The 15,944-nt window shown below is 41.3% G+C and overlaps 1 protein-coding gene across 1 annotated transcript in view; it reads right to left on the reverse strand.

Annotated features, from left to right (window-relative positions):
• The window catches only part of cpt1a2b (carnitine palmitoyltransferase 1A2b), a 134,310-nt gene that overhangs the window by 24,789 nt on the left and 93,577 nt on the right, over positions 1–15,944 (reverse strand). The window contains exon 14 of the mRNA XM_072915711.1: positions 8,947–9,111. Coding sequence (XP_072771812.1) covers positions 8,947–9,111 — 165 coding nt within the window. The remainder of the gene's footprint in view (positions 1–8,946; positions 9,112–15,944) is intronic.

The following is a 15,944-nucleotide window of genomic DNA, read 5'->3' on the forward strand; positions in this document are numbered from 1 at the left end:
GGAGCGGACCGCCAAAATCAGACAGTCCGATACCCCATACTCTCTGAGCACTCCCCACAGGACTTCCCGAGGGACACGGTCGAATGCCTTCTCCAAGTCCACAAAACACATGTAGACTGGTTGGGCAAACTCCCATGCACCCTCAAGGACCCTGCCGAGAGTATAGAGCTGGTCCACAGTTCCACGACCAGGACGAAAACCACACTGTTCCTCCTGAATCCGAGGTTCGACTATCCGGCGTAGCCTCCTCTCCAGTACACCTGAATAGACCTTACCGGGAAGGCTGAGGAGTGTGATCCCACGATAGTTAGAACACACCCTCCGGTTCCCCTTCTTAAAGAGAGGAACCACCACCCCGGTCTGCCAATCCAGAGGTACCGCCCCCGATGTCCACGCGATGCTGCAGAGTCTTGTCAACCAACACATCCCCACAGCATCCAGAGCCTTAAGGAACTCCGGGCGGATCTCATCCACCCCCGGGGCCTTGCCACCGAGGAGCTTTTTAACTACCTCAGCAACCTCAGCCCCAGAAATAGAAGAGCCCACCACAGATTCCCCAGGCACTGCTTCCTCATAGGAAGACGTGTTGGTGGGATTGAGGAGGTCTTCGAAGTATTCCCTCCACCGATCCACAACATCCGCAGTCGAGGTCAGCAGAACACCATCCTCACCATACACGGTGTTGATAGTGCACTGCTTCCCCTTCCTGAGGCGGCGGATGGTGGTCCAGAATCGCTTCGAAGCCGTCCGGAAGTCGTTTTCCATGGCTTCCCGAACTCCTCCCATGTCCGAGTTTTTGCCTCCGCAACCGCTGAAGCCGCACACCGCTTGGCATGTCGGTACCTGTCCGCTGCCTCAGGAGTCCTATGAGCCAAAAGAACCCGATAGGACTCCTTCTTCAGCTTCACGGCATCCCTCACCGCCGGGGTCCACCAACGGGTTCTAGGATTACCGCCACGACAGGCACCAACTACCTTGCTGCCACAGCTCCAATCAGCTGCCTCGACAATAGAGGTGCGGAACATGGTCCACTCGGACTCAATGTCCAGCACCTCCCTCGTGACATGTTCAAAGTTCTTCCGGAGGTGGGAATTGAAACTCTCTCTGACAGGAGACTCTGCCAGACGTTCCCAGCAAACCCTCACAATGCGTTTGGGCCTGCCAGGTCTGTCCGGCATCCTCCCCCACCATCGCAGCCAACTCACCACCAGGTGGTGATCGGTTGAAAGCTCCGCCCCTCTCTTCACCCGAGTGTCCAAAACATGAGGCCGCAAATCCGATGACACAACTACAAAGTCGATCATGGAACTGCGGCCCAGGGTGTCCTGGTGCCAAGTGCACATATGGACACCCTTATGTTCGAACATGGTGTTCATTATGGACAATCTGTGACGGGCACAAAAGTCCAATAACAGAACACCACTCGGGTTCAGATCCGGGCGGCCATTCTTCCCAATCACGCCTCTCCAGGTTTCACTGTCGCTGCCAACATGAGCATTGAAGTCCCCCAGCAGAACGAGGGAATCACCCGGGGGAGCACTCTCAAGTACTCCCTCGAGCGAATCCAAAAAGGGTGGGTACTCTGAGCTGCGGTTTGGCGCGTAAGCGCAAACCACAGTCAGGACCCGTCCCCCCACCCGAAGGCGGAGGGAAGCTACCCTCTCGTCCACCGGGTTGAACTCCAACGTGCAGGCTCTGAGCCGGGGGGCAACAAGAATTGCCACCCCAGCCCGTCGCCTCTCATTGCCGGCAACGCCAGAGTGGAAGAGAGTCCAGCCCCTCTCGAGAGAACTGGTTCCAGAGCCCTTGCTGTGCGTCGAAGTGAGTCCGACTATATCTAGCCGGAACTTCTCAACCTCGCGCACTAGCTCAGGCTCCTTCCCCCCAGCGAGGTGACGTTCCACGTCCCAAGAGCTAGCTTCTGTAGCCGAGGATCGGACCGCCAAGTGCCCTGCCGTCGGCTGCCGCCCAGCTCACAATGCACCCGACCTCTATGGCCCCCTGCTATGGGTGGTGAGCCCATTGGAGGGGGGACCCACTTTGCCTCTTCGGGCTGTGCCCGGCCGGGCCCCATGGGAACAGGCCCGGCCACCAGGCGCTCGCCATCGTGCCCCACCTCCGGGCCTGGCTCCAGAGGGGGGCCCCGGTGACCCGCGTCCGGGCGAGGGAAATCTGGGTCCTTTATTTTTATTCGTCATGGAGGTCTTCGAGCTGCTCTTTGTCTGATCCCTCACCTAGGACTAAGGCTGCAGCTAACGATTATTTTTCTATCGATCTATAGATTATTTTTCGATTAATCGGTTAATCTATAGATTATTTTTTCGATTAATCTATAGATTATTTTTCCTTTTACCGATTATTTTTTTTAATTTAAAATGAAGATGAAAAAATAAATGTTGGCCAGTTTTTTCAAAAGGCATGACTTTTATATACAAAAAAAAAAGTATGGCCACTCAGTCAACATTGACAACAACATGACAAAATATTCTGTAACAATGTAAACATTTAAAACTTTTAACATTTAACAAAATTAAAAGTAGCTTATTTGCTTTTTAATGTGCAAATATAAAAGTAAACATCCAGTGCAAATCTTAATATTCTGCAATAGTATAAGCATTTCTAAAGTAAAAGTATTGCTTATTTTGCTTTAAAATGTGCAAAAATAAAGATAAACATCCAATACAAAAAAGTGTAAAACGAAATATTCTGTAACAGTGTAAACATTTCAACAAAAGTAAAAGTATTGCTTATTTTGCTTAATAACACAACAATGATAGTATGATTAAAGTGAAAGTTAATTGTTGGTTTGTACATAGTATATGTAACTGTTAATGTTGTAAAAGGTATTTGCACAACTAATTAACGTTAGCGTTAAAGAGGAGCGCGTCTTTGTAAACACTGAACAGGCATGCCAAACGCGCCTCTCAGAGCGAAACAGTGTTTTAGTTTATGAATTTACAACGCAGATACAAATGACACATTCATGATTTTGTGTAATGATGACAATGTATACTCACGCGGACGATTGACTAGTTGACGGTGATGGCAAGAACGCTGTTGGGTGTTTTCTTTTCAAATGTTCCTTCATAGCCGTTGTGCTGCTATGATAGGCCATTTCCGCTCGACACAGTGTGCATACAACAACTGTCAAGTGTTTTGCTTTTTTCGCTGTGCTTATCCCACACTTGAAGGGATGTACCAATGCTGAATGTGGCTTCTGGATTTCACTCAAAAGACCAGACCGTAGTTACTTTTTCCTTTTATTTTCCTTTAGTTTGCAACAGTTTTTCCAACCAAGAAACAGCTTCTTTTTTCTTCTTTAGTCTTTTTAGCAGTCTTTAACAGTGTTAATAGACTTTAGTATCTTTAGCTATCATTAACTGTCTTTAGTAGCCTTTAGCTTCTTTAGTAGGTGAAAAACCTTTAAGGACAAAACACCACAAGATTAACATGCTGTAAAAAATCAATCAATTATCAATCCCATAATTTACAACTATTAATTAGCTATCAAACTCTTAACCATTAAACAAGTGCAAGAAAATGGACACATCTTTTCCCTTTAAGTTAAAAGAGATTTTAAATAAATTGTCTCAACATAAATGCACCAAGATACATATAAAATACATTTAACACCAGAAACACAATAGATAAATGCAACAGAAAACCCAATATGCAAATACATAAATACCTAACCAATTAACCACCTATTTAGATACATATTTAAAATCCATATTCAATATAAATATATTATTAATTTAGCAGTGAAACACTCAATCTTAAACGCTGTCTACTGGTAGAAAAATGCCCCTTTTTCTACGCCCTCACCAACACAGTTAAATCCAACACTTTAAATTGAGCGACTTCACCCTCCTGATGAAGCAAACTGCTCCAACATTTATCAAACTAAGCAAAGAATATCAACACTAAACAACAGTTACATAACACACTGTGTGTATTTAGCCTCCAGACTAAGCACGCTACATGCACACAACCCCCCCTCCCATCTCACCAGCGCAACAGGTGCGCCACACCCACGAAGAGAAATATTAAATCTTACATACTTTTGGCACAACTCTGGGTTATCTGTAATGAACTAAACCTTTTTCCACTCTGCGCTGGCGTCTTTTGTACTCCTTGATTTGACACAGCGGTCTAATTACCGGGCTCGCGCACCAGCAGATGAGACAGGAGCGCGCCGCGTTATACCTGCGCGCGAACGTAAACTGATCGGCTCTGATTTTATAAGCCGACTGGCCGAAATAATGCCGAATTATATACATTTGTTTATTGAAATACTCCCACACTTTTGACGACTTTTGGCGTGCTTTTTTTCCCTCGCTCGCACCGCTCGCATCATCTGCTTTGCGCTCCGCCATGACGGCAGTGTGACGTAAATATGCGACGCGTTGAAGCATAAAAACGACGTCGACGTATTTACGTAACCGATGACGTCGACTACGTCGACGCGTCGTTTCAGCCTTACCTAGGACCAGTTTGTCTTGGGAGACCCTACCAGGGGACATAAAGCCCCCGGACAACATAGCTCCTAGGATCATTGGGACACGCAAACTCCTCTACCACGGTAAGGTGGCAGCTCAGAGAGGAGATGTTCAATCTTTTCAAAGTTAATTCAAATTATTTCAACAATTAAAAAAACTGAACAATCATGATTAAGTGGAACAAAAGTAATGACTGAGTAAGCTGATGTATTTGCTTATTTTTTGTTGTATGTTACGGTATATAAATATGGCCTACATAATCTTCTGAGTTGAATAGCTAATGTTGTATAATAATAATAATAATACCTGGGATTTATATAGCGCTTTTCTAAGTACCCAAAGTCGCTTTACATGTAGAACCCATCATTCATTCACACCTGGTGGTGGTAAGCTACATTCATAGCCACAGCTGCCCTGGGGTAGACTGACGGAAGCGTGGCTGCAATTTGCGCCAACGGCCCCTCCGACCACCACCTATCATTCATCATTCAATTCACCGGTGTGAGTGGCACCGGGGGCAAAGGGTGAAGTGTCCCGCCCAGGGACACAACGGCAGCGATTTTTGGATGGTAAGAGGCGGGGAGCGAACCTGCAACCCTCAGGTTTCTGGCACGGTTGCTCTACCCACTACGCCATGCCGTACGTATGAATAGGGGGCGGATATAAGTTTATACATCTTTCTGCTCCCAATCATTCATGATTTATTTGAATGTTGTATCAACTATTTTCATTTATAATTACCGTATTTTTCAGACTATAAGTCGTAGTTTTTTTCATAGTTTGGCCGGGGGTGCGACTTATACTCAAGAGCGACTTATGTGTGAAATTGTTAACACATTAGCGTAAAATATCAAATAATATTATTTAGCTCATTCACGTAAGAGACTAGACGTATAAGATTTTATGGGATTTAGCGATTAGGAGTGACAGATTGTTTGGTAAATGTATCGCATGTTCTATATGTTATAGTTATTTGAATGACTCTTACCATAATATGTTACGTTAACATACCAGGCACGTTCTCAGTTGGTTATTTATGCCTCATATAACGTACAATTATTCAGCCTGTTGTTCACTATTCACATTCAAACTAGTGTAACTGGTGTACATCATGGATCTTCCTAGTATCGCCATATATTACTGTAAAGTTTTCATTATCATTATATCGATGTATGCATTTTCGGCCGGTGCGACTTATACTCCGGAGCAACTTATACTCCGAAAAATAGGGTAAGTATTTTCTGGACCATAGGGTGCACCGGATTATAAGGCGCACTGCCAATAGTCAGGTCTTTTTTCATGCATAAGGCGCATTAAAGGAGTCATATTATGATTTTTTTTCTAAATTTAAACCATTTCCTTGTGGTCTACATAACTTGTAATGGTGGTTCCTTGGTCAATATTACAGATCATCTTCAAGCCGCTTTCTGACAGTCGCTTCAGGATGCGCCGTTTTGTGGGCGGTCTTATTTACGTGGCTCACCTTCGACAGCGTCTTCTCCCCGTCATCTTTGTTGTAGCGGTGTAGCGTGCAAGGACGGGAGTGGAAGAAGTGTCAAAAGGTGGAGCTAACGGTTTTAATGACATTCAGACTTTACTTCAATCAATAACGGAGCAGCATCTCCTCATCCGTGGCTCACTAGTGCAACAACAATGCCGGAAATGTGTCCCGTGAAAAACCATCCGACCGGAACTCTCTAATAACTAAAGTTCTGTGGATGAATTATGTAAACCCACTACACTGGTAGTTTTTAGCACTTCCATAGCGAGACATAAGTTAGAACTTTACGCTACTTTATATTAGAAATGGCAACAACAGAGGGTGAATGTCCCATAACAAGAAGATAGTGAAAAAGAAGAAGCTTATCGACTACGGTATCGGCACGGACTACAGTGGCGGACGTGCGCAGATTTTCAGGACTTATGCAGATCTCAAATACACATCAGCAGGTACCAGAAGGTAAGAAAAGTTGGTTTTGCATAATATTTTAAAAACAAAACGCCAGATAATATATCTGCTAATGGGTGCGATTTTGCGGCCCTTATACACACACTATAGTAATACTTGTATCTCTGACTACTAAAGTCATAATGGTCCGACAATCCATCAAAAGCGGTTCGGCTTCAAAGTCATACTAAAACATTTTGACATATTTTTGAGTGCCGTGTGTAATGTTCTTTATTTTCAATGGAACATTTAAAATTTTGGTGTTGTTTACTGGCGTCATATTGCAGTCTACACGTATCTCTTATGTGTGACAAACATCTACTGATCACACTTATAATTACACTATGTACCAAATAAAATTGCTTTGAGGTCGGAAAGCACAACCAGAATTATTCCGTACATTAGGCGCACCGGGTTATAAGGCGCACTGTCGATTTTTGAGAAAATTAAAGGATTTTAAGTGCGCCTTAAAGTCAGAAAAATACAGTAATCAGAATTTAAAATCAGCTTCACTGGCCAACTATGCTTAACAAACAAGGAATTTGACTTGGTAGACTTTGTACTCTTTCAAATCAAATCAAATCAACTTTATTTATAAAGCACATTTAAAATTTACCACAGGGGTAGCCAAAGTGCTGTACAATGAACAGGTTAAAAGATAAAACGAGTACCGAGCAAACACAACACAACACAAACAGAACACGATAAAAATAAATAATTAAAATAGAATTAATAAAAACATAAAAACATAAAAACAGGATCACAGCAGGTGTATTATGGGGCGCCATTGCAGGATGGATATCACTCAGTGTTAAAAGCCATGGAATAAAAGTATGTTTTTAAGAGAGATTTAAAAACAGGAAGAGAGGAGGCTTGTCTAACACTCAGGGGTAGGTCGTTCCAGAGCTTGGGAGCAGCAACGGCGAAAGCTCTGTCACCTCTAAGCTTCAGCCTTGTGTCAGGGACCGTCAACAGCAGCTGATCGGCTGATCTTAAGGATCGGGTGGGGCAGTAAGGCTGAAGGAGGTCGGAGAGATAGGTTGGCGCGAGGTTGTTTAGACATTTAAAAACAAATAAAAGGAGTTTAAAATTGATTCGGTAACGCACAGGGAGCCAGTGAAGGGACGCTAAAATAGGGGTGATGTGCTCACGTCTGCGGGTCTGTGTTAGCAGACGAGCAGCAGAGTTCTGCACGAGCTGCAGGCGGGCGAGGGAGGCCTGGCTAATGCCTACATACAGGGCATTACAATAATCAAGACGAGTCGAGATAAAGGCGTGGATTAATTTCTCAAGATCATGTCTTGATAGAAGCGGTTTCACTTTCGCTATTTGGCGTAATTGATAAAAGCTTTTTTGAACGACGCTGCTGATTTGTTTTTCGAATTTAAAATCTGAGTCAAACTTTACCCCCAGGTTTGTGACAGAGTCGCTGAGATACGGGGTCAGAGTGCCGAGGTCAACGTTGGGGGAGGGAGAGCGACTTGGACCGAACAACATAACTTCTGTTTTATCTTCATTTAGGCTCAGGAAGTTAGCTTTGTTCAATGTAAACAATAAACATCAACAATTAAATAAACATCTCTGATTATAATACATATATCATATAAAAAATCAATTTAAATGAAAACCAACACTAAATAAAAGGGAATGTTTTTGTTTTGTCAATTTGTTACATTGATTCTTGCTATTTTTCTGTATTGTTATATTGCTCATAATAAATGCATTGATACAAATATTTAATGTTTGTCAAAAACATTTGTCCTGTGTTCTATTTTGGTCAAGAACTCCATCCATCCATCCATCCATTTTCTACCGCTTATTCCCTTTGGGGTCGCTGGAGCCTATCTCAGCTACAATCGGGCGGAAGGCGGGGTACACCCTGGACAAGTCGCCACCTCATCGCAGGGCCAACACAGATAGACAGACAACATTCACACTCACATCCACACACTATGGCCAATTTAGTGTTGCCAATCAACTTATCCCCAGGTGCATGTCTTTGGAAGTGGGCGGAAGCCGGAGTACCCGGAGGGAACCCACGGAGTCACGGGGAGAACATGCAAACTCCACACAGAAAGATCCCAAGCCCGGGATTGAACCCAAGACTACTCAGGACCTTCGTATTGTGAGGCAGATGCACTAACCCCTCTGCCACCGAGCTGCCCTACTCATGATCAACAAATTAGAAGGCAAAATTACAAAATCATTCAAGGAGAAATTCCAAGCAAAAACGTATACAGTGCAATACTTGGCTTGTACTGTGTCTACTTAGTGTCTACCAAAAAGTACAAACATCGCCCCCATGACCTCACAGTATTTTCAAGCAATGTTGTGAAAATTTGCTTTCCCAAAAGCTGACAATACAATTTAAGGAAACGTGACCGTTTATTTTTTAGCAGCAGTTTATGCAACAGCTGGCATATCTGCTTCAGCCACAGATGTTTTGGGTTACCGAAAAAAAAAAAAGACTTTTGCTGTTATGGGATAAATGTGTCTTACCCTGTAGTAGGCCAGCTGTAAGGCGATTTGAATGAATGCATCAGGGCTGACACGAAGCTTCTTTATGTGGCCTTTTCCAAAGTCTCTGAAGGGGAAGACGTGGCAGTCAACATCATTGGCCAGTGCCTGGGCAACAGCAAGGGAGCTGCACACTTGGGCCTGAACCTATGGACCAGACAGATATGGAAGACAGACTTAAGGCTTGCAGTACTTACTTTATTTATAAAGCCCTTTAAAACAACCACAGTTGAAAAACAAATAAGGGCTGGACACCACAAACAAGTACAAATATAAAATATAAAATAAAGAATTTAAGGTGGATTTTACTCAAAGTTCGTACATCCACATGCACATTCACTGTACAAACATACACATACAGTACATATACATTCACTGTACAAACATACACATACTGTACATATACATTCACTGTACAAACACATATACACATTCTGTACATATACAAGTACATATACGTACATACTCATGCACATAATCACGTTTCATCAAAACATATATTAACGTTGTTGCCCTAGGGCAGGGGTCGGGAACCTTTTTGGCTGAAAGAGCCATGAAAAATTTTAAAATGAATTTTCTTGAGAGCCATATAATATTTTTTAACACTGAATACAACTAAATGCATGCATTTTTAAGTAATACCAACATTTTTAGAGTACAATAAGTCTCTTATTCTTTTTAATAACATTGTTATTCTGAATCTAGCCAATAATAAATAAAATACTTCTTACCAATAATGCGACTTCTTGAACAGGTGCGGTAGAAAATGGATGAATGGATTAAAATCCATGAGAATGTTTTATATTTTCAACATTATTTTTAACACTGTGATTACCAGCGGAATTATTCATTACTTATCCTGTTAAACAATGTCAGCTAAGATTTATCTGAGAGCCAGATGCAGTCATCAAAAGAGCCACATCTGGCTCTAGAGCCATAGGTTCCCTACCCCTGCCCTAGGGTAAACTGGGTAACACATGGCACACTGACAAAGCTTAACCTATTGTGAAGTGAAGTGAAGTGAATTATATTTATATAGCGCTTTTCTCTAGTGACTCAAAGCGCTTTACATAGTGAAACCCAATATCTAAGTTACATTTAAACCAGTGTGGGTGGCACTGGGAGCAGGTGGGTAAAGTGTCTTGCCCAAGGACACAATGGCAGTGACTAGGATGGCGGAAGCGGGGATTGCACCTGCAACCCTCAAGTTGCTGGCACGGCTGCTCTACCAACTGAGCTATACCGTCCCTATTGTTATTATAACAATCTACAAGGGTAATATAGGTTGCTTCTCTTTCTTCCCCTCCATTTTTCTGCATTCTCTCCTATCTCTAGTTATCATTACGTATATGTATTGTTGCATTTGAACAACTGTATTGTTGACAATAGAAGTACATTTTTGGTATTGTTCATTATCAATAGCGCTATTTTTATTGGTATTTGTTATGCTCCATTTGTAGTGTAATAATGCTCATTGTCATTTCTGTATTATTTTTTTCTTTCCGATAAGTCAGATTTACAGTGTGCATAAAAGTAAATAAAGTTGCGTCTGTGTACATCTGCACCAGATTTGGATAATCATGCAACATAAGCACTGTATGATGAAGCTTCTTTGTGTCATCTGTCTGTCCTTATTATACCAATGTGCATGTGTATGCATGGACTTACCCAAAAGGAAATTTAGGACTTGACAAAGCACCTATTAATTTAGCAATTATTGTTGCTTTGGTTCAGCCCAACAACTTTTTATGTGTGTATCGCACGTACGTAACCTGTGACTGCTTTGGATTCTTTACAAGAATGTTGTTTTACCTTCAAATGAAAGGTGACACACAAGCCACGACACGCCGCACATTCAACTGGGGGTTTACCTCGGCAAGGCAAGGCAAGTTTATTTATAGAGCAGTGTTTTTCAACCACTATGCCGCGGGAGATGATCTAATTTCACCTATTTGGGTTAAAAACATTTTTTTGCAAACCAGTAATTATAGTCTGCAAATGATGTTCCGCAGTTCCAAGAGGTTCCGCAGCCTCCGTAGCAGAACCTCCAGGTTCTGTAACAGCTTCTTCCCTCATGTCATGATCTGTAGTCTAGATCATGTTTTGTTTGGTTATGTTCTGTTGGTTTTTGGACTCCATTAGTTCCTGTTTTTGTGTACTCTTGTGTTTTGGTTTCCATGACTACTCATTAGTTTCACCTGCCTTATGCACGCACCTGTTCTATTCAAGAGACTATTATTTAAGCCTGTTTTTTCAGTTAGTCGCCCTGACGACATTACTCTGGATTTGCTCTATTGATGATCTTTTCATGCTGGTATTCTTGCTATTGCTCGTTTTCATGTAAGTTTTTGTCTATTCATGCCACAGTTAGCGACTTTTTGTTTTGCCATGTCCATAGTTTACCCTAAGTGATAGTTTTTGTTTCCTGCGCCAAGCTTGTGCCTCCGCCTTGTGAGCGCCTTTTGTTTGTACCCCTTAGTAGTTATAGAAAGATTAAATCATGTTTTTACCTGCAAGTCCGTTTGCATCCCGGGAGAACAAATCACGCAGGAAGCTGCGTAAAACTCCTCGTCCTGACACCTCAGGCCGTAAGACTCTTGAACGCATCAAAATAATCCCCTCAATTCCCCCCAAAAATGGATTAACTCGCTGGAATATAAAGATAATATAACATACATCCATAAACGTGGATGCATATGCAAAAGTGCAATATATTTATCTGTACAGTAATCTATTTATTTATATCTGCACCTCATTGCTCTTTTATCCTGCACTACCATGAGCTAATGCAACAAAATTGTGTTCTTATCTGTACTGTAAAGTTCAAATTTGAATGACAATAAAAGGAAGTCTAAGTCTAAGTCTCTAATGTGTTGTTGTTGAGTGTCGGTGCTGTCTAGAGCGCGGCAGAGTAACCGTGTAATACTCTTCCATATCAGTAGGTGGCAGCCGGTAGCTAATTGCTCTGTAGATGTCGAAAACAGCGGGAGGCAGCGTGTAGGTCAAAAGGTGTCTAATGCTTAAACTAAAATAAACAAAAGGTGAGTGCCCCTAAGAAAAGGCATTGAAGCTTAGGGAAGGCTATGCAGAACGAAACTAAAACCGAACTGGCTACAAAGTAAACAAAAACAGAATGCTGGACGACAGCAAAGACTTACTGTGGAGCAAAGACGGCGTCCACAATCTACATCCGAACATGACATGACAATCAACAATGTGCCCACAAAGAAGGATAAAAACAACTGAAATAGTCTTGATTGCTTAAACAAAGTAGATGCGGGAAATATCGCTCAAAGGAAGACATGAAACTGCTACAGGAAAATACCAAAAAAAGAGAAAAAGCCAACAAAACAGGAGCGCAAGACAATAACTAAAACACTACACACAGGAAAACAGCAAAGAACTCAAAATAAGTCAGGGTGTGATGTGACAGGTGGTGACAGTACACCTACTTTGAGACAAGAGCTATATTGATGCATGCTTGGTTATGGTTTGAATTCATATCCAACAACTGCGACAACGACTTTTTACTGTCAAATGGGTTTAGTTTTTTAATGATTTCTGCTGGTGGTGTGCCTCCGGATTTTTTCAACGCCAAAAATGTGCCTTGGCTCAAAAAAGGTTGAAAAACATTGTTATAGAGCACAATTTGACACAAAGCAATTCAAAGTGCTTTACAGAAAATTCCTGGAAGGCAAAAAAACCCAGAAAAAATTAAATCATTCATCCATTTTCTACCGCTTGTTCCTTTTGGGGTCGCGGGGGGTGCTGGAGCCTATGCCAGCTGCACTCGGGCGGAAGGCGGGGTACAACCTGGTCAAGTCACCACCTCATCGCAGGGCCAACAAAGATAGACACACAACCATTCGTCATAATTAAAATTACAATGTGAGCGTAGGTAAAACACTTTCAGTTGTCAAATGCACAATTAAATAAGTCTCGTCAGTCTGGATTCTGGAAGACTATTCCCGATTTTAGGCGCATACAACTGAAACACAGCCTCATCATGTTTGGTCCTGACTCTGGGCACCAGAAGAAAACCACTCCCTGAAGTTGTTTGAGGTAGAGATGGTTCATATGGTTCCAACATGTCAGAGATGTACTTTGGCACAATACAATGAAAAGACAAAAGCACAGCTGTTTTAATGTCTATTCTCTCAGCAACAGGAAGCCAGTGCATTGACCTAAGCACCAAACTAATATGGTCATATTTCTTGGTTCTAGTCAGGACTCAAGCAGCAGTATTCTGTATGCACTACAGCTTCTTTAGAGCTAGTTTAGAGAGCTCAGTGAGAAGACTATTACAGCAGTCTAACCTGCTGGAGACAAAGGAATGGATTAGTCTTTCTCAGTCTGCTTTAGACATTATCCCTCTGATTTTGGCAATGTTTTAGGTGTCAAAAATCGACTTAATACGGCTGTTAAAATTAAAGTCCATTATTACCCCTGTATTTCTAACCTGATTACTATGTTTTAGGGAGATAATCTCAAGGCGACTAATAATACACTGCAAAAAGTCAGTGTTCAAAAACAAGAAAAAAAATAAAAAAATTAGGGGTATTTTTATTTATTTTTTGCCAATAGAACAAGAAAATTTGGCTTGTCAAGACTTTCCAAAACAAGTAAAATTAGCTAACCTCAATGAACCCAAAAAAATACCTTAAAAGAAGTATATTCTCACTAATAACAAGTGCACTTTTCTTGGTAGAAAAAAAAAGAGACCTTTTTGCTCAATATGTTGAAAAATATTCTTAAATGAAGTAAATGCTAGTGCTATTATCTTGACATAATGATATGCGCTCGGCATTACATTTCTTGAAACCAGCAAACTTATACTAAAAACTAATTTATTGATCTTTGGAAAGGCAACAAGGCAATCGCTTGTTACTCTCGGGGTCTCCTAGCCGCTCAGGCAAATCATATTGTCTAAAAATGCATTTTTCCATCGACAACATGACATCATCGCGCCAAGTGCGTGCTCTTTCAGTCATTTAGTGCGCATGTATACAGCCCGGCCCTGGCCAAAACATTTTTAATTGTAATTTTGAAGAATTTATCTGAATGTGCATTAACTATTTCTGTTCAGAATTGTTGGAAAAGTCACATGTTAAATGTTTAAATATTAACTGTCCGTTTACTGTACTGTGCCAACTGTACTACTATATGAGTACCTATTTTTTATTGTTTCATTGAAAATAAATCAGCAAAGTCCATTTGGCTGTCATCTGTTTTAATTATGAGACACAATTTTGTCAAAATCATGATTTTTTTTTTCATGCTTGAAATAAGAAATGATTACTTTAAAAACAAAGTGAATCAGCAGGCTGAAGTTCACCTGCCACCAGTGACACCTAGATCTGAGTTTCATCTGCATAGTTGTGGTAGGACCCAATACAAAACAAAAAACACGACTCAAAAATAATATTAAACTACATCAATTAAGTTTAAGTCGCACACCTATACTGCAAAGCTGTAGTAGTGTGATTTGTTTATCATACGGTATGGAAGTAATTTTTCTGTCAGCAATATTATAAACATTATTATTGTTGTGAGTTTTATATGCAACTGGGATAGGCTCCAGCATCCCCGCGACCACGAGAGGGACAAGGGGTAGAAAACGGATGGATGGATATTCCAAATCAATTAGATAGTGTTATGATTCGACTTCAGTGTGAACTCTCCCGCGCTCCGGTGACATAATGGCTAACAATGATGACGCTTATGATTCACCAAAATAGACGGAAACAAAATAAATAGTTGACAAATTAGCAGAGACAGGCAAAAATAATGTTTTAGGAACTCACGTCAATCCATGTTCCACCACTGATCTTCAACACGCTCTTCAGAGCAGACATTGAGGCAAATGTCCCCAAAAGTGCGGGAGACATCCTCTTTCATAATCTTCTCCACGGTTCAGAACATTTTGACTTAGTTTGCACAGAATCCTGAAATTGCCACAAATGCGCTAGTACTGAGATGACTAGAATTAAAGCATGTTTACTTCAGAGTTTACTTCCGTAAACACGGCAGGACGTGTGACGTCATGACGCCATGTCTGTGTTCGTGTCAGTTTGCATTCACACTTGAGTCTGGACGCATTTTTTTTTTGTAATGTGAACGACTATTTAAAAAGATCAGATTTGACCAAAGAAATCTGAATTGGACATCCTAATGCTGCTGCGTCTGGCTCCACCTTGCTAAAGTAACAGTGAAAACGTTGACTGGCTTTTCACTATAGTAATGCGGGCGTCACTGATGGAATGGATTGGATAAGCGCTGACAAAGGGTCTTTAAATGATTTATAATCATAGTGAATAATGACAGGGTAGATTATTTATTTAAACTCATATTCCTGCATATTTTTATTGTATTTTTCTGCATTTTTTTTGTAAATAAATAAATAAATAAAATGCGTGTTCCCACTCTCGGAAACAAACGCCTGTGTGTCTTCTAATCATGGCAGACTTGGTAACAGACAACGAAGACTATAATTGGACCAATAAGGATTCACAACTTTATCTTTTTTGAACCTGAATATACAGAGGATGAAGTGCTGCTTATAGAAGCCAGCATGAACATAGGGTGAAACGATGGTGCAGACGGAGGCCGAGAGAGTGAGGTTGAACAACTGGTTAAACTAAAGAAGAGTAAATGGTGCACTATGTTAAGTTGTTTGAGTGCGTTTACAACATTTTCGATTAGTAACCTCAAGATTATTGCAAACTGCAAAGACTTCAAATGTGCACTTATTAATTTTTATTACTAATTTTCACCAGGTTTTGTGTAAATCAATGACTTGCAGTTCAGTTAAGCATTTCAAATTTTTTCCTGTACGACACTCTGACTACCAAATTGCATTGGCAAATATTGGGGTACTTTCTTCAGCAAATGTTATTCATGCAAGCAAATAACCCTTGTTTAATCATGATTAATCACAGGTTTAGAGTGTGATAAACAGTTTTCGTAATAACGGCGTTAGT

This window comes from Nerophis lumbriciformis, linkage group LG22 (genome assembly GCF_033978685.3).
Source record: "Nerophis lumbriciformis linkage group LG22, RoL_Nlum_v2.1, whole genome shotgun sequence".
In the NCBI taxonomy this organism is placed as follows: Eukaryota; Metazoa; Chordata; class Actinopteri; order Syngnathiformes; family Syngnathidae; genus Nerophis; species Nerophis lumbriciformis.